Below are 20,355 nucleotides of genomic sequence, written 5' to 3'. Positions count from 1 at the left end.
ACGGAGTTAAAGACTTGAAATAGTCTTTAAATGGCTTATTACAGCAACAGGCAGCTGCAGTTGTGATGTTCCTCCAGTGTGACCCAAGATCAATGTTTGTTTCTCCAATGGTGTTCTCTAGAGCTGGTATTAAGATGTGTCCAGGATGCGTATTCTTCCTAACCTGCTCAGTCAGTACTTTGTAGCCATCCTGCCTTGGGTTTTCAGGCCACGGCTGTTTCTTTAGCAGTGTGAAACAATTGTTTTACAGTTAGGGGGCCATTTTTTCACCACCCCCCCCAGTTTTCTATGATGCTGGACTTTGCAATAAGGTAATGGCATGACGTTAAAGCACACTGGTATTTCAACTGCATGACTCACTTGGCTTAGCAAGTAACTGAATTTTTATGTAAAAAATGAGTGTGTGTGGCAAAAGCTTAAGCCAAGGCATGCATACCTGCTGTTACCAGTCTTAACCTTGCAGCAGAATGTTTGCTGTCAGCCCTGTTCCTTCACCTTTCACTATATTTGTTTCCCAAACACATCTGTGCATGGGCAAAGGAGAGAGAGCGAAATCACATTCTGCACTTGCCTGGAAATGTCTTAAGTGATTTCTGGATTGTGTTAAAAGCTTTTTAGGTGTTGTTTTAAGTGTGGCTATCACTGCTTGTTTACCTCCACCCTATTGTATTTTGTCTGTGGCCCAAAAAGCTTAGATTTTCTACATTCCAGTACCAGTCTGAATATAAAAGTTGCAATGTAACTTCTTTTGCCTTTTAGCACATCCTCTTTTTGCATTCTGTTCCTGCTAATGTGCAATTCTGCCACTCAAGTTATATTCCCATCCCAAAGGAACAACAGAGCAATAGTAAACTATACACTGTCCTATCTGTTTTCTTGATGCTCTTTTACCCAAGTTTTGGGCAGAGCTGTGCTCCTTTGTCACTTAGGGGGCCTTCTGCTGATCTAAACCAGAGGAAAGTTATCCTGAAGTTAGTGACCCCCGCATCTTGATTTAAGCTACTTCAGAGCAAAGATGGACACCCTTAACTTTCTTTTGGTTAAACGTAGATGCACACAATCCATAAAGTGCATCTGGGGTTTCCTTTCTGCTGTAAAGCGTGCTCCCAAGAGAGCGACCTCAGCCAGGTCAGCTGTTTCGTTGCCGAAAGCAGCTGTACTGTTTTGAGGGGGAAGGGGGAAATCAAGTTAACCCTGTTACTAACTTATATCATCAGTATGTTGGGTTTTCCGTTTAATCAGATGCATGCAAGGAAATTACATATATTTTCTTGCAGCTTAACTCAAAGTTTATCTGTATTCATACATTTAGCCATAGCTTACTCTTCAATGCAAGCTAGCTTCTGCATGAAGACAGGAGATTTTTTTGATTAGTTATTTCCCTTCTGGTTCCTGTGTGCGACAGCTGGAAGGAAAACACCAAGTACTACTGCTCTATTATTTCCAATGGATCTCCGCTGTAGTTACAGATACCTGTCCAATAACACAAAAAAGTTTGTATTCTTCTTCCTCTGTGGGTTTAAGTGGCCAAACTCCATTGGTCAAGCTGTAATATGGGAATAGGTTTGCTTAAATAAGGAGTTTTAAAGCTTGAATAGGTATAGAACCAGCCCCCTCTTGAATCATCTGCTCCTAAGTAAAAACTGGTTAGATGCAGAGATCAGCATTTGAATTTTGGGCTCCAGGGATTTCATTGCTAAGCAAACTGCAGACTTGCTTGCCAAGGAGCTTAGAGATGACTGCTACAGGCCACAGGTCCTGTGTCCATAATGCTGAATCACACCAACGCTACATGCAGTCACCAATTACTGCCAGTAAGTGCTTGCCACAGCGGTTCCAAAGACATATCATTTAGTAACCAAACAATCCAATTAAAATGGCTCCCAGGATGAATTTGATCACCACTACAGCCTGGAGGAGTGTCATGGTTTTCCCTCAGTTACCATAACTGAAAAATTCATTTGAGAAACAGGAAGCCACAAGACAGACTCTTCTTGACAGGCACAGCTGAGCTTATACTGCTGACTTTAACAGTACTCTCAAGCCCAGCAATCCTCAATTGCGCAGCTGAAACCTGCGGCAGAGCATTAAAAGGAAATCACTTCCTAAAACTGGAATTTGACTTCAGGTCACTGAACTTCCTAAAGTCTCAGTTGAACATGCCTGTGACCTAGTTTGGTGGTTTGACCCCAGCCAGCAGCTGAGCCCCCACTGAGTTTCTCACTCACCTGCCCCACAGTAGGATGGGTAAGAGAATCAGAAGGGCAAAAGCTAGGAAAATTTGTGGGCTGAGACAAAAGACAGTTCATTAAGTGAAAAGGAAGAAGAAAAAAAATTTAAGAAGAGTGCTGCAAAGGCAGTAACTCACCACCTCCCACCAGCAGCAGAGCGATGCCCAGCCAGTCTCCAAGCAACAACTACTTTGGAAAGACTCCCCCCCAACTTATTGCTGAGCATGATGTCAGATGGTGCAGAACTTTCCTTTGGGGAGTTTGGGTCAGCAGCCCCAGCTGTGTCCCCTCTCAAGCCTCTGGCCACCCCCAGCCTACTCAGGGGGGCAGGGGCCAGAGTGAGAGCAGAAAAGGCCTTGACACATCCCAAGCACTGCTCAGCAATAGCTAAGGCATCAGCGTGTTATCAACACTGGTTTAGTCACAAGTATCAAAGACAGCACCAGCTGCTGCAAAGAACGTTAACTCCATCCCCACCAGGCCCAGTACACTCAGCAAGCTGCAGTTTTCAACACTGTAGGCAGTGAGCTTATTTAGGAAATAGAGTTTAAAATAGCGTTCTACCTTGTCTTCGTTGTTGCTCGGAACTGACTTCAACAAAACAAGCCTGTCTTAGCTTATCTTAAGAAGTACAGACACGGACACAGCTAAAGTTTCAGTCATTTATTTGGTTATTTCTGAATTCTTAAGAACATGGTTAAGGCGAGAGATAAGCATATTAGTTACAATTTGTATAACAAGTAATAAAAAGATTTGAGTATCTGTACACTACTTTAATAGGCTTACTTACTGAACGATGCCTTTAGCTATATTCAGCTTAGCTGGCATTCTTGTGTAAACAGTATTTACTAGAACAAAAAAATTAACTAGTACTAGCCATACTTCTAATACGCTATTTCAAGTCTACTCTTGCAAACAGAAAGCAGTAAAAATACTCATTTGTCTTAAACATACAAAGCACAGCATTGTCCTAGGTAACAACATGTAACTGTGCAAGTGATATCTGGTTCCTTTAGTTGCAATGGCTTATAGTGATAGTAAACTAAATAAAAGACCTACAAAAAGAAGTCATAACACAATTGGAATTTCACATTTGTCAAGCATATAAGGCTACAAGTTTTACAGTTTGTGAATAAACGAGATATGTTGAACTGTAACATTCCCAGCCATTATAGTTGCAAACGCTTGATGCAGCATAATCTTCTCTCAGCCTCCTGAAAGGCTCATGTGCAGAAGAAAGAAATCACTGAGTAGAATAGCCCAAGTTTAGTGGAATCATCATTATAATACACACACACGATGCAAGTCTAGACTTCAGGAACAGAGTGATCCATCAGGCTTTTCATAATGCTAGTTGCCATCCTAAAGAAAAGGAAGAGGCATTCAGTTCTGTAAGACAGCTCTAGAAGGGCACTACAGCTTCTGATCACTATCTTTGTCACTGCTGGCCCTTTATACCATTTAAAAGTTGGGCTTTTACTCCACTATTTTTGCCCACAAACATGTTGTTACGGAGAGCTGCACCAAACTGTACACTGAGGAGAGAAGCCCACGATACCCAATGTTTTTATTAGTAACAGCTCCGTTACCAGCAGCTTTCAGAACGTGGGCATGTGTGCAAGCAGAGCAGTATCACAAATATGAGGGAAGGAGGGCAGGGGGAAAGGTGGCTGTGAAGACAGAAAACTGGTTTGTAGAAAGCATACTAAGTGGGTGTGGGGGGGAAGACTCAGCTATACCTGAAGCATTATTAATTTCTAGCAACTTCAAAAGCATTTTTGCAGGAGAGATTTAGCTGTAGAAAGCCAGGGCTGCCAAAGGATTAGAAAAATCCAGCTATATCTTGCCAAGAATCATGTTTGTGTCACCAGAATTAGTTCCACTAGAAACAGCATTTTAGTTACAAGGTAACAAATACTTGTGTTATCCATGTACTCGAAAGTTCTCAGAAATTCAAGTTTAGTCAAATTATGTTTAGACACTGTTTTTTCAAGAGAAAAGGCAAACGGAGCATCCCTAACACATGAAGTTTAAAAACGGAACCAAAATCACACCGATTTGACTAAAACATCAGATCAAGCGAGTTTTCAGACTCCCCCCACCCCTTCTCCAGCCTTCACGTTAAGTTCACAATTAGGTCTTATCATGAGTACATTTTATTTAACCTACGAAAAATAGTCGCTGTCAACTTGATTATAACGAACACCATGGCTGCTTTGTTTATTACCCACCTCTTTATGATATACTCATAAATACTGGAAGGCATGACGGTAATGGTCACTACATTTCCAGCTGTTGCCAAGATGTCTGCAATCTGGGGGTCCTATTATACAAATAAGAAGTCATATGAGCAACATTACTCGAGCTGACTTACAAGCAGCAGTTCAAGAGCTTTTTCTAGACACATTTCACGCAGCTTAAGAGACCCACAGCTCCTTGCTTGGAGTATTTCCCTCCAGGGCAAATCACTGAACCTGCAATAGCACTTCATAGATGTTTGGTTACTGGGTATCTTGCATGAACTGACTGGAGAAAGGACACAAAATTCCTACTAGAATTGGACACAGGCTGGCAGGAGGAAGCTTATTCTTTGTTTTGCCAGCAAAGTTAAACTAAAGATAAAAACTGAGGGTCAGGCCAGCCAGGCAGAGAGGAAGAGAATGAGCTGCCCTGCCTACAGATACAGAACTGCAAAGAAGCCTCAAAACATACACGTCCTCTCCAGTCAAGTTACCTCTCATGACTTACTTTCTTATTTTATGAACATTAAACAATATATTACAATCCTTTTCCCCACTCCAAAACACAACTACTATACATACACAAAAAGCTCACAGCTATCCACACCCACCACATACTACTTATTTTACCTTCAATCCAATTACATTCTGGCCATTAATTTCACAGATGTTGTGCTCTGTAAGAAGTCCATTCCTAGCAGCAGAACTGTCTTTCACTATTGAGGTTATTTTTCCATTCTTGAATATGAAACCAACATGCCCTGTGCTGTCCTTATGCATAGTAATAATTCGTTCAAAAGGCCTATAAGACATTTAAAATGGAAAACTGTTAAACCACAGAAAGAACCACACACTATTTCAGCATCTTTGACTTACAAAGCTAATTGTACTCTGACTCATACGTCAACTACAATGAAAAAGTAGTTGGGTTTAACTTCATTTTGTTAATACTGTTATATTAATGTATACTTGTTTATAAACCTTACATGTTTCCCCCCGTTCTACAGGTATTTCACCATCTGGATTAACAATAATACAAAAGTCCCATACAACATCCACACACCCACCACAACCACCAACCAAACACAAATGTCCATTAAAAATTAAGTTTTCTCTACAAACTTACAAGGTAGATAAAAATAGCACAGGCAGTTTTAACAACTGTCGGTAGAGCACAGGATTCTGGAGTACGAGGCTTCCCCAACAACATTTCGACTGCTTTACAGACAATAAACCTTTAAATTGTGTCTTAAAAAGCTAGTAAATCCAGGAAGGTTGTGGGTAGTTGGGCACAGAAGTGGTAGACCAGGCAGGGAATCTACTACCACAGTATTTTGATTCAATACACAATAGAAGTAGCTGCCCTGACAGAAGTTGCGTGCCCTCTGCTGGGTCAAACTTGGTTCTTAAACAAGAATGAACACTGAAAAAGCTTCAAGACATACAGATAGTCATATCATGTATCATCTATCTTCTCACAGCCTGCAGACCTTATGTTGAATCTATTATTACTACATGCAACTAGCTACAAGCTCATTATTTAATGCAATTGCAAATCAGTATTGGTTCATTAAGCATACTTCTAGCAAAACTGGCATTAATTCATACGTAAGCAATAGAGTTCACACGAAAACTACCACGCTAAATAAAAACACAAAGGTATTCATTAATACAGCAAGTATTTTAGTACCATCTTTTATTGCTTTTTCAATTAGTATAAGCAAAAGTCCAGTTGTGCCCAAAAGAAGCACAGAACTCTTGAACTCAAAGTTTAAATTTGACTAACGCTATCACTCATTAGTTTACCTTGAAAAATGTTACGCCTCATCATGCCCAGGCAAGTGTGCACTGGAAGTTTACAAGTTAACAACTATTTTGACTGTTCCCTACCAAAGGGATCATTTCTCAGGATTTTTGCTATTGAAATACATGGACAAACAGATTTTGTTATGCCTCCAGTCCTGCTCAAGCAAGGGGAGACCCAAACCCTACAGAATTACTCCGAGATGGATAATGACAAATCGTATCTGCAGTTGGCTTTACCTGTCCCGGATGATCATTGAAATCCTTTCTCCAGAAGCCTGCTTCAGAACTTTATGTGCTTTATCAGAGCTCCATCCTGCACAGTTGTCACCATTGATCTGCAGAACTTGGTCCCCAAACCGCAGACCAGCAAGGGATGCTGGAGAGTTTGCCTGAACTAACTGGACAAATATACCCTACAAAAGAGGAAAAAAGGGAAGAAAAAATAAAAAAAAAAAAGGAAGTTCTTCCTTAAGGATGAACACCAGTGACAGAACACACAGCCCTTTAAAGTTTCCCATTCTCTATATAATACCAACCAAATGGACAGAAGGACTTGCTAATTATCTCTCCTTAAGATGCACTTTTGAAATTTCAATCTTTTTCTACATGTTTTAAAAGACTGTCAGGTAATTAATGCTAGAATAGTTTGGAAATGGGCAAGTCTGTTGTGTCTACATTTTTAGACATTAAAAACAGACACAAGCATAACATTAAAGCCTTATTCAAAGGGGTAAATACTATTCTGTTTTCAAAAGAAATCTGAATAACTGGATCAAGACAGACTAGTGGTAAATTTGTATACCTCCTTGCCCATTTAACTAATAATTCCTTTGCCAGACATCAGAGTCTACATACAGCTGGAGAAATATATCAGCAATCTTAGGAACTCTACGGCAGATCTTTCTTTCTTTCACAACCCCATTAGTTTTCAACTTTTTATCAATTATGACTCACTAGCGACTCGGGCAAAAAAAAAAAAAGTGTTTAAAAACTATTTCTAGTCAAAGTACCCCTGAAAAAAAAGTAAAGCATATCAAGCCAAACTGTAGATAATACCTTCGGGGGAGTGGGGGGAGGAGACTTTATTTATTAAAAAAAAAAAAAAAAACCACACACACACAACAGAGTAGTATTTTCTATGTTGAGAATCAAAAGATACTGAAACAGATAAGCTCTAGAGCAGGTTTAAGGATCCTCTTTCAGCTATGTTCATGTTAAAAGAAACTCAAAAAAGCCTACTCTGAAATTACCCTTTACATGTAGGTAAGATGACACTCTCACTATCCTTACTTTTCTCACCAGCAACACACTGCAAGAATCTATAAAAGAGGAGCTACTTCTAAGGCACAGGCAGTTCTCTGCATACTGCTGAGCTTTAAGTACTGCCAAGTGTTTCCACAAAGAGAGAGATAAAAGTCTTGAACTGCTAACAAGTATCACAGCAGCTCCGCAAGGACAATTTCATGCTCTAAAGCAAACAAAATAAAATTACAAGTATTTTTTCAGGTGTTATAAAACACATGAAAGTAAATCACCGCTGTAAATTTAGATCCTAGTCTGGACAGCTGGAAATCTAGTTACTGATCTAATGAAGGATTTTAAAATTTTGATAGTGGATAAGCAAGCATTATACAGAAGACAGTTTTGTGACCATACACTAGCTTCACTACTAATTTAATCCAGCAGCAAGATCTCTATAGGCAAACCCAAGCTTCTATACTTACATTGTCAACAGACTTAAGGCGAAGTCCAATTTTGCCATCTTGATCTTTACATAAAATTGTTTCACGGATGCCTTGCTTAATTTCTGCTCTGCGAATTCCAATATCATTTCCAGTCACTGGAGCTACCATGTAATTAGTAGAAGGTCGTGTTACCAGTTGCTGATTAAAACAAAATAGCCAGACAACTTAGTTTCAACTTTTTAAAATAGCTATATAACAGCTTATATGAAGTGATATTAAAAAAACACCAAAAAAACCCCCACAACATAAAAATTAAGTCACAACACCAGCTCTTCCCCACCCCTCAACACTGGAAATATACTGCTCAGTTTAAGACCAGAGAAAAATAGGTACTCTTACTTAAAAGAATTCATTTATCAGTCCAGTGTGGTACTTAAGACAAGTAGTAGTCTACTCTCTAGAGTAGACTCTAAAGATACATTTAGTCTTTATACTTTTGCTTTCTAAAACATGCTTGACTGGTACCTACACCCTGTGGCTGAGCGGCTGCTGCCACTGGCAGGTTTCTCTGCACCTCTTCCTCACTGAGGCTCAGGCCCATATACTGAGAAAGTTCCGGATACAGTCTGGGGTATAAGCCTATAGGAGAAAAACAAAACAAAAAAATCCCAACAATACAATTGTTGGTTTAATACAACAAGCAGTTACTGCTTTCACATCTACAATTCCTTCAACAAATCTTGTGCTATTGTAATGTATCTAATCTGAAAATTATGACAGAAGACCCACTTGAATCAGGACTGTTATTCTAGCCCAGCTTAGAAAAGCAACCAGAGAAGCAGCGCTTTTGAGATAAAGAGCTTACAGACAACTTTTAGTTTCAGTTACTCCATTCATCCTTTATGGCACAAACATTGTGATACATTCTACAAACAGCATGGTGATAAGTTCCAAAACCACCGTTGTGCTGCAGTTCATGAATACGCGCCCTTGCTCCAAAACTTTCAGGCAATTAGTGGGGAACTACGCTCCCCCAGACCAGGCATGCTGGAGAACACACACACAGAGTGACCCTCCACCAAGTGCAAGACAGCACTTGCAAGAGACATCCATGCCAAGGACAGTCCAGATCAAAGGCATGGTAAAGTTTCTGCGGAAGACAGCCTCTTGGCTGTAAGGTCCACACTGCAGTCTGCCTTAATAGTCTTCATAAGAAAGTAGTTGTCATTTTCTCACAACTTCAAAATGAAGTTGTTTTAGATATACTTCTCAACAAGACAAAACCACCATGGTCCTTCAAATGACCACCAGGAGATTCCTCTATGCCCCAGAGGAGCAGGGTGCAAGGAGTTAAACCGACAGACTTGTCAGATCTTGAGTCAAACCACTCTGGAAATAAGCTTGATAGGGCTCTTGACATTCCACAGATAATTAACCACTAGGATTTAACAAGTGGCAGTTATGAGAACTCTTAAGAGTCCACTCGCTGTTCTTACCGAATCACTGGGGACAGAAAAGGCTGCTCGGAAAGCGAGGTGGTGCAAGGGATGGCCTTGGAAGTAAGCAGGCTCCCCTGGTTCACAAAGCTTAGGTTCCTAGTGTTCATTTATGGTTACGCACATAAAACCAGCTATTATAAGAATCCACATTTGACCAGAAATGGAAAGTAACTTTTCTGGGAAGGAACAGAACGGTCATGACAACATGAATTCCAGTATAACTGAGAGACATTTTTTTTGCTCCTTAATACTTTCAGTGGTATATTTGCATGCTGCTTCACATGAGATCCTGTCTGATCTTATTTCCAGATTGATCTATCAGCTTGTAGTTTCATCCATATTGATTAATAAGCTTTTAATGAATATTTCTTCTGTGGTTGTCTTTTGCTTGCATTTTCAAGCCCCTAGGATTAAACACAATTAATGTTGCACAAGACTTATGCAGCTACTTGATTTTTCCTCTTTTGTTCTTCAAAGACCACAACACAGGACGCATCTTTGCTGTCTGTATTACATTCTCATTCAAAGCAGAGGCACCTCCAAATAGCAGAAAACATCTGGAAGTTCTTGATGTATACCCTCCTGCCTCTACCAGGACAGAGGTATTCCCAGCAGAGTTGGTGCGTCCTATAGATGGGTGTAGGCATCCCTTCCTTTGGGACATATTGAGCAATTAAGCCATACACAGCCCCTGAGCAATTCACACATAAGCCGACGTCAAAATTACGTCGTTTGGCCAGCAGGAACAAACACTGCAGGAGAATTCAAACTCTGGACGGCAGAAAGAATGCTGCCAAGAGGAGACTGCTGAAGCAAACTCAAATCTGGTCTGGCGAGGTTGGGCCAGGTAAGCATCTATTCCAGAAAGGATCTGTGAAAGACTGCTCTCTGGTGAGCTATACAAACCCCTGCCTTAAAGTCCCCTTAGACACACCAGCACCAAGAGGAGAACTGGAGACAAAGTTACACTCACCAAGCCTTAACATCTGATCCACCTGCATTTTTGACAGCTGTTCCGGCGCTGCTGCTGGTCATGCTGGTTAGAGGCTTTAGGCCTTTTAGACCAAGCGTAACTTACTAACCCAGAAGTCTGACCTCAAACATACCTGTGCACCTTCATGAATATTCACGTGCATAGGAGAAAAAGAGCAGAAATGGGTACAAGTCATTCAGCTTTAGGTCTAATGGATTTCCCACCAGACATTTGATTTCAAAATCTGTTGGAAGCTTTACGTTGATAGCATGACAAGATGAAGTTACACCTTCCTGGGCACTTCTCTGTTCACAGAGATTCATGTTTGTTTGTTCCTAAGCAAGCTTGTATGGAGCAGACAGACACTCAGACTCATGCTGCCCTCTAAAGCTTACAAATATGGATGTGATAAATAAGGACAACCAAGTGTTTGAGGCAAGAGTTAAAGAGTTCAAACCGTACCAACAGCAAATCTTGTTACCCTAGACTCATTTGGAAAAGGTTTCAAAAAGTTAGAGAAGGGTTAGTGTTTGCCACAACTTCCTTTTATAAGCAAGCACGCACTGTTTTTTGGACTCCCATAGCCCCTTACCAAGGTGGGTGTTGGCATTTCCAAAAAGGCACGGTCTCACCCTTTGTAAACAGGATTACACATTTATAGGTATTTTTGACTGTACCGTTAACTTAATGATTTCACAGCTGCTTTCCACAGCATTAGGACACTACACAGCACATGAGCTTACCTCCATCGTGAGGAACAGGAGCAGAAGCTTCAGACAAGATTGCTGGATTAGCTGGATTTGAAGAAAACGCAGTCTGAGCCTGAAAGCAAAGAAATTCACATATGTTATCTTGCACAAGGAGAATAAAAAACCCACACACCTATGAAATTTTTATTATGCAGGCAGGAGACTAAAGATTTTCTTGTATATGCTAGTTACTATTCATCTTGAAGTTCTGAAGTCAATCTTTTTCTTTGAAATAACTTCAATACAATATGCTGTAGTAGTATCACACTACTTTGGTAGATCAACTTGTATCTTCCTCAAATACAAGGCTACAGTATAATGTAGAAAGGCTTTACTGTCAACTTGTTCTGGTTTTGTCATCAAGCAAGTTAGAGAGCCTTAAAAGACACATTAAACTTGGCTGACAAAGCTTTATAACTTTAAGTTTTAAGGTATGACCTTTGGCAGAGTGTTCTGTAATTACTTTTTTTCAGACGGATATTGGCCATTTTTAACTCTTCACCATTTACAAACATTATTTATGAGTTCTACCATAGTCCCTTATGTGTTGCAAGTTCCACGCAATCCAAGGCTACTAGCTTAATACCTTTGAGAGAAATGGACCTTCTAAGACGGTTTTTCTACAGAAGTTGCCACTATAGTGAACATACTAAGCTGAATTTCTATATGGCTTACTGACTCACAGATATAGGGCTGTATTAAAGTAAGCCAGTTTCCTTCCTTCTGAATACCTCAGCTACTACTTTTTTGGCCTTGTGTAATCACGACCAGTGAAAAAACACTGCCTTACAGAAGCGTGTTAAGCGTGATGGAAATAGCTGTCTGAGTAGCTTTCCTGAGATTGAACGTCAAGAGTGGGGGGAGGGAGGGAAATTACTAAATGCATAGTGAAATGTTATCCTGAACAGGACACATAAATCATCTAACACAACACGATGGTCAAATTACTTAATGTTTTTAAGGAAATCATTCTTAAAAATAGAAGACTTCGTAGTCCCGCACTCTCCAGGAAGTTGTTCTCAGAAAAAGAGTTTCACAGCAAGAATGAGTCATTTTTTCTATATCAGATGTATTTAGAAGAATAGCCTCCAACTCAAAACGCTAGACAAAAAGAACGGGTTAGAATATTTAATGTAACAAGTCCGTATCTTTCAACCAGCAGTCATTTTAATCTCACTCATCTATTGTAGGTAAAGACTTTGTCTTTCAGTACTCTGCCCTCTTTTCTCCTACGGGTGGTCTCAGATGTATTTAAAGAGACAGCTTTTTCATAATACAGTTTTTGGAAGAGGCAAATAGCTTAGCCTTTGCTACCGAAAATAACAGTGAAAATGGAATGGCTTACTCTTGAGATAATGGTATTTAGCAACAAGAGTATTTACTTCCCCTCTCTCACAGCTATACTCAGTAAACAGCCCATTAGCCCCCTGTAGTACTACAGTTGGTCAGTAGGAGCGAGATGCTGTCACATAACTGCTGAAGGGCAATCTTCCCCATTGGATGGCAACAAGAACACCCAAACCCCTTCACAGGGGATCTGTAACTGAATGCTCTTGGCTCTACCTCCCTTACCTCCCACCCCCACATGGAAAATCTTCCTCATAGGCTGTCTTGCTTGACATCCCACTTATCAAGTGGTAGAACTTTGTGAAACCCTAATTTAAACTTTGAGTGCAAGCTCATCTTTAAGTACGACAGCAAGCATCTGCCCTGCGTGAACTGATTTCTGGAAAACTGACCTTTGAGACACATTACCTTACAGTGTCACCAAGGATTAAATTAGCTTAACAGAACAATTTGTTATGCTCCCTATAGAAGCCTCTGTAGGGTTTACTCTCATTTTTCTGTGAGACACCACAAGAGACTACAGGCACAGTCACACGAACAAGGTGCTTCTGCCCAAGTTCATAAGCCCTGCCGAGCGTATGGGCAGGACAATGCTCTATAAAATGACAGAACATGTACCTATGGTTCAAGGTCTGCAGGACTCAGCACAGAGATATCCTACTTCTCCTCACTGCTCCATTCAGTGGTCACAAAAGTTAAGTAGCAGGAAGACCACACTGAATATTTTTAATTGCAACATATGAACTCTAGCAGTTAGTCGTTAAAAGGCCGAAGGACTGCGTTCTCGGCTCCAGGCTAGGGGTTTTTTTCAGTTCAGCATTATCTGACTGTAGATAAGAGACTTTGGCAAGATAAGAAGAATGAAGCGGGGTGGGGTGTGCAGTCACAAAGAGAAATCCCAACACAGTGCCCACAACTTCAAGAGCCTCACCTCACACATAGAAACACAGCTGAGCCTGAGGCACTCCACTGTGGGAGAGCACAGGAGAGTTATTAAGCTGTTCTGTGCCGTTTGCTCGATTGCTTCCCAATGAGGCCAAGGACAGAAGCACCAGTCACCTTAAAATGCAGTATAACTCATTGCTGTTGTTTGAACTGGGAGGAAATCCAGTTTATGTTTAGGCAAGAAAAATGGAAGCTAGGTAAAATGATGAAGAAAGCAAGGAAACTCCTTGTAAAATATAATCACGTCAAATTTCTCATGGAGTTTTATCCATTAATGTGTTTTTCATTATTTAGTTTCACAGATTTTTTTTCATCCTTGTCCTATCTAATAATAAAGACATGAATATTCTCACGCATAAAGGATTTTACACAAATGGAAGTATCAAGAGAACTGGTCACCACCATGAAACAGCCAGAGGACAAGTCTGTGATGTTAAGAGAGTCACTGCTCTTTTTTGTGCCCAACTGACCATGACAGCTTTCTGCCACAGGTTTGGACACTAGGAATGAGACACAGTAGGTTTATTAGTTCGGTCAATACCTATTCACCATGACAGAGCTGAAGGATGAGAAGAGACTGACTATGTTTGTCTAATTAAGACCCAGTATCTATACTTCAAAAAAAATGAAACATATCAATACATTAAAGAAAAAAAGACTCTAAACAAATATATAAAACAAAACAAATATACCCAGCAGTGGTAAAATAAATTATAATTATATCAAGTTACAAAGTAAGCAGTTTGTCTTTCCCCTTTTAGAGTATGGTCATAAAACACAAACTCAGACCTGCAATAAAAGTATCCCCCCTCCTAGATTAAAAATCATCATATCTATTATTGTCATCAAAACTCATCTTATTAGAGACCCTCATACCTGAATAACTTTGTCCACCTTCAGATCTTCCAGGGAAGGATAGAGAGACATGTTGATGCAGTCTCACTGCATGACGGGAAGACCAAAAAGAGGAGGGGGCGGGGGGAATGGGGAGAAAGAAAAAAAAAAGCAAACAAATAACAAGGTTAGTCAGAGATATTTATTTAGCTTTACAACTTAAAAAAGAAAGAGAAAGCAGACAGAGTGTTAAATAAGGGATCTGTGACCTGCAAGTTTCAGCACCACAGATAAATTCCATTAAGACTACCCACTTAATCTATTATCAATAATAGCCTTTGCGTAATAGGCTTTATTTAATATACTTAGCATTGTCAAAGGTTAGGTCTCAACGATGAGAAAGCCTATACAGAGAAAACCGTTTCACATGAAGTATTGCAGAGACAGTCTTTAGGAAGCCAGGATGCAATGATGATGAGGGTTAAGAGGAAAAAAAATCTAACCACCCTCCTCCTACTCCTCTTCCCAACTGGGACAGTATTTTATATACAACTGTAGAAGCTTTCAGTCTGTTATCCAAAGTATATAAACACTTTCATCAGTTCTGATGTTCCAGTAAGAAGCCCCTAAAGAGAACTGACTTCCCATGTCCACTTGCAACACATTAATTGCAGCAAGAGACCATGAAGCAGCCAGACTCAGTCAGTGGTGAGTTTCAAAACACACAGAGGCTTCAGGCTGGCTCTCATGTGACATTGGGAAAGCCCTGTGACAACTTATCAGGAAGTAATAAAAAAAAAAAGAAAGGAAAAGAAAACAAGCAAAAACAAGAAACCCAGTTCACATGATCCTCTAAGGCACGACGCTGACACCCAGCTCTGCTAGAGCCAGGCACCTGAGGCTGCAAGAAATCCCATTTTTTGCAGAGCTCCTTCGTTCACATTCTCACTGAGGTCAGCTGAACTTTTCAAAACCGTAATGGAACATTTCACACCAACATATGGGAATGTTTTAATGAGGGGGCAAGAGGGACAGAAACAGAAGACAAAAAAACGTGACACAGTTTTGCAAGTTATACAAGGCACTGAGAACACAGTTAATGAGGCAGGTCTATTAAAAGCTTTCGGGATGTATTTTCTTATCCAGAGAACAGAGGTCCTTATTTGCATAGCAACTTAGCAAAAATTCCAGAGGAAAAGCGACCACTGCATAAACCCTTGAGCTACTGCTTCTCTAAGTGCAGATATTAAGTTAATTTAAAAAAAAAAACAACAACACACAAAAACCCGCACACTGATGCCCAATATGATATCGCAGTAACACAATAGACATCTCTTCATATTACACTAAGCTCATCAACAGCTTTTCTACTTGTTCAGCAGAGTGCCCAGCAGCTCCAGTATCATGTCAAACTACAATTAAAACTTCAAAAAAGCGTGCCCTAAATGCGACGGAGATCTAAACTGTGAACACATGGCCAGTTATGTTGTAATAATTAATTGCCACTGACATTTTTGATTAATTGTTGCAACGAAACCAAACATAGTTGAAAGCCTGGAAGCTTTAGAAGTTAAACATACACATTTAATACCAGTTTAAAGTTCTGATTTGACCCAGCATTGACCGGAAACAGCCAAGTGCTTTTGCTCATCCAAAAAAAAAAAAAAAAATAAAAAAAATAATCACAGAATGATGGCAAATGGGCAATAGCAAATGCAAGCCCCAGGCTGGCAAACCCCTCGCTCAGGTTAAGTGTTGCCAGGACACTGCATTCTGCTGCCAACTCCGGTCAAGTCACACACAGCATCAGAGTCACCACGTACCTCTATGCTACGGCTGCCCACGTACACTGAGGTGCCGCCGGTCCAAGCGCTGGCACACGTTCAGAGCCAGCACACCCCCACCAGCACGCAGGCAGGAAAACGAGGGCAGGCCAAGGACAGTGCATTCCCAAAGGAGTCACCCCATCACAGGGCAACAAGGAGGAGAGGAGCAGCATTTTTGCAATGGCGATCTGACATCCACACAGCAGCGGAGCACGGCACGGGGTCTGCTGGGCCCCTCGTCTCAGCAACCGACTTCCACACTGCAAACCCCAGCGTGTTTACGCCTTGGCCAGCTTTAGTTCTCCTCCGCAGACCAGCCTCACTCCGCACGCAATTACTGGTGACATTTGTCAGAGACGGGCAACCTCAACCTTCCTCTGGTCTACAAAGAGGAGCGTGGTGTTTTCCATAGAACAGTATTAGCAAAGCTAAAAGGGGCCTATGGGAGACATGGGGATGGACTCTTTATGAGGGGAATGTAGCAATAGGACAAGGGACTACGGTTTTAAACTGGAAGAGGGGAGATTTAGATGATATATTAGGAAGAAATTCTTTACTGTGAGGGTAGCCGAGACACTGGAACAGGCTGCCCAGAGAAGCTGTGGATGTCCCTTCCCTGGAAGTGTTCAAGGCCAGGTTGGAAAGGACTTTGAACAACCTGGTCTGGTGAGAGGCCTCCCCGCCCACTGCAGAGGGGTTGGAACTAGATGATCTTTAAGGTCCCTTCCAACCTGAACCATTCTATGATATTAGTTCTTGGATCACATATGATGACACTGCAGCAGCTTATCCTGCCACTTTGCAACCCCCCCGGCCACCTCCCCTCCCCAGCCAAGGGCTCACAAAGCCAAGCGTTTATCACTGCTACCAAGGAGCTGACAGGTTAGCTCCCTTGCCATCGTCTCACCAGTTACTATTTTTGGTTTTCCAACTAAATAGCCGGAATAACTGTCACCACTGTAACTGCACTCAATGAGCTTGTAACTTCGCATATGGTATTTTCAATTTCTGCACAGGCAGGGGCAACACAAATATCCCTTGTTAGGTGATGTGAGATCCAGAAAAATACTGTATTTAGTTTAATATATGATTTTTTAATAACAATTGCCGCTGTCAGGGACCACAAGCGATTGCAGGAAGAACTTGTCCAAGACTTCTCTGAAAGATTATTCACAGTATAAACAAGAATTTCAGCAGGCACTGTAACGGCTTTAGGAGCTGGGGAGTGGCTACCATGAAGCATGAGTCACTATATCCTCCTTTTCTCTCTTAAAACTCTACACTGACAACAGAATAATTTTCCTTGATCATTTCCATATCCCTGTGTCTTGTGAGGAATGCAAGTGCTTAGGAAAGCAAGAGTGAAAACCAAAGGAAAAGCATGGGGACAGCCATAACTCAGCCAGTGACCCACAAAACCTGGTGGTGAAGACCTCTCCCTGTTTCTCAGTACCCTTGGCTGGGAAGTCGGACCACCAGTGCCTCAGTGCCCGTCAGCAGATCCCATCTGCCACAGGGAAGTGACAGGCTAGTGGCCAGAGACCCGTGGAAAGACGGCTCTCGTGACACTGTGGGGCTGCCAGCAGGAAGTCAGTGATCCCAAACTGGCCTGGGTGGCACGGCTGGGAGGAGACAGGCTCCCCGACACGCTCTCCAGGTCGGAAAGCGTGGAGCTGAAGGCAGCACGGGATCCAGACGAACCCCAGCCTTGGCCAGCCTGTAGTGCCTGCTGTCTCCGAAAGCACCAGCAGATACTGGGGGAGGGAAAAAAAGACGCCAAAGCAAAAGACACAACCCACAAGTGTCTTCTGGCTATGGGCAGTGGGGAGATCACAGCAGGCCACAAAGCCAGTACCTACACCGAAATATTGGCTTCCACTTCCAGAAGTTAGAAGCTTATGAACTCGAAAATTCCACCTTTAAAGCAGATCCAGGCCAAAAGCCTCCTGGAGGTCAGGCTGAGGCATCAGGAACCGAGCAACTGTTTTGCAAGACGCATTCCCCACTAACAACTCGAGTGTTTCCCGTCTGATACCTACCTAATTAACCTCTGAGCAATCGCTCTGGCGAGGCATTTAGCTCCGAAACCTGCTGCCTCCATTTCAAGGCTCGAAGCAGGGCTCGCTTGCCCGACCGGGCACGACGCACCCAGCCCAGCGGGTGGGTGTTCAGCCGATCTGAAAACCAGTTATAACCAATGCCCGAGCCCCCCCCACCCCCCGGGACCGGCCGAGGAGCACGGCCCTCGTGGAACGACCCCGGCGCCCGAAGGAGCGGTCAGAAGACACCCCCAAAGCCACGACCACGGCAGGATGTGGACTCAGACGGACACACAGGCGCTTATTTACCTATTTACTCGCTGCCTTCTCCGGCCGACGACGGCGGGGCCCCTGAGGAAGCCGCCACCACCACCACCACTCCCCCACCACCACCACCAGTGCCCCCCCCGCCCCCCGGGCCGGCTCCCGAGAGCGATCGCCCCGCGATGCAGCGCCGCCCGCGGCGCGACATGGCTCCCCGGCGGCCGCGGGGACAAACAACCCTCGCCAGCGGCGCAGGGAATCCGACGCTTCCTCCAGGCTCTCCCCCCAGCCGCCGCCTCGGCACCGGCCTCCCCCCCGCTCCGCCATGCCCGGCCGCCGCGCCCGCAGCCCACCCCCCTCCTCCCAGGACGGGCCGCCGCCCCGGGCCCGCACACAAAGGGCCGCGGGAGAGGGGGCCCGACCACCCGGCCCCAGCCCCCGCTTCACCTCCGGCCCAGGCGGCGGCTGCCGTTCGTCGGGGTCCTCAGCGCAAAGAGGGGCGGCGGTGGCGGCGGCTCCCGTGAGTCCCGGCAGCGCCGCTATGAGGGGAGCGGGGGCGGCGGCGGAACTGGCCCGGCCCCGCGCATGCTCCGCCGCCGGCGGCGGGAGTGGGCCGGGCCCGCCGGGAGGGGAAGGGCTCCGCGGGAGCGGGACGGGGATCGGGATCGGGACAGGCACCGGAGGGGCGGGCAGCCGGGCGGCGGTGGCCCAACTCCGTTAGAGACGGCCCCGCTCGCCACCGCCGCCGGCAGCGCTCCCCTGCGGCCGCTTGCCGTGCTCGCCGCTGGCGTCCTTCATTTTTGTACTGCCTTCGCATCACTCCTTTGCCTTTCTTGGTTCACAGCTGTCGCCTTCACGGAGAAAAAAAAAAAAGTATAATTTTCTATTACTTTTACAATTATATTTTTTTTTCCCCTGTAATAAAAAACTGGCAGCTGCCTCGTCTCGGCTTTGGTGTGCGGTTTCCCGGGCAGGTGGCGGTGAGCTGTGCCACGCCAGAGCCGGGGTGACCACGTCACCTGGCCCGTGGTCCAGCGCCTGCGTGGGCCTTCTGCTGCTGGTGCGTGTCTGAAGCCCAGCACATCTCCTGGAGAAGGTCCCCTGGGGAAAGCATCACGTCAAGCATACCAGCGATGGGGAAATCCCGGAAGACGCTTGGAAAGATGCTTTTGTACCATAATTATTCCACATTTGCCTTATTTATAGCATGAACTTCTCTAGCATCAATTCTAGTCTTTAAAATCCTTCTTCACTAGGATGCCTTGCCTTTTTCTTTGCCTGTTGTCAAATCTTGTTCATCATACATGTAATTAAACGTGCTGAGCACCCTAAAGCTTGCCTTCAGCTAAGAAACCAGAGCGTTCAGTAAAGGAGTTTGTCAGTTCGCCAGCACCGAGGAAGGAGGTCTGTTCCCACGTCCAGCCTTTCTCCCATCCTCAGCCAGACCCAGCACTTGCCAGGCTCTTCCATGGGAAGAGCAGAAATGCAATCCACCAAAAAAACATGCATGTTTTTCTGCTGTGAGCCAAACCAGCAACGAAAGGATCTCGCAAGCACCAGCACCAGCCAGAGCAGGGGAAGGGAGGGTGTGACTGAAAACAGGAGAAAGGAGGAGAGGAAGGAGAAACAGGAATGAGAGGGAAGGGTGATTCCCTTCCTTCTGGCACTAACAGGCTGTTTCATCATTTGAGCTGCCTGTGCAATTATAACCCTAGTTAAGCTAAACAGAGATTTTTCTTGCAATGTATAGTTTCCGGTCCTCATAAGTTTCTTGATCCTCTCCAGCATCTTTGGTGAGGACCACAGGGGTGCGTGGGATTGGGGCAGCAGCCGCAGCAGCGCTGACTACAGAGGTACAGCCGCTCTCCGGCTGCTCAGAAAGCTCCTCCTTCTGTATCCAACTATCAGCCGGACCTG

The 20,355-nt window shown here is 43.6% G+C and overlaps 1 protein-coding gene across 1 annotated transcript; it reads right to left on the bottom strand.

The window, feature by feature from the left end:
* Positions 1-2,879: 2,879 nt before the first annotated feature.
* On the bottom strand, positions 2,880-19,041 carry SDCBP (syndecan binding protein). The gene is made up of 9 exons (XM_063326913.1): positions 18,886-19,041; positions 14,352-14,417; positions 11,178-11,256; positions 8,492-8,601; positions 8,002-8,160; positions 6,515-6,690; positions 5,102-5,273; positions 4,463-4,554; positions 2,880-3,593 (listed from the first exon to the last, which is right to left on the bottom strand). Exons 2-9 carry the CDS (start codon positions 14,400-14,402, stop codon positions 3,539-3,541), a joined length of 894 nt encoding a protein of 297 aa, XP_063182983.1. The 5' UTR covers positions 14,403-14,417; positions 18,886-19,041; the 3' UTR covers positions 2,880-3,538.
* Between the last annotated feature and the right edge of the window lie 1,314 nt (positions 19,042-20,355).

Source organism: Chroicocephalus ridibundus, chromosome 2 (genome assembly GCF_963924245.1).
Source record: "Chroicocephalus ridibundus chromosome 2, bChrRid1.1, whole genome shotgun sequence".
NCBI lineage: Eukaryota > Metazoa > Chordata > Aves > Charadriiformes > Laridae > Chroicocephalus > Chroicocephalus ridibundus.
Note: the sequence above shows the minus strand (reverse complement) of the source record. Positions and strands in the feature narration are given on the sequence as shown.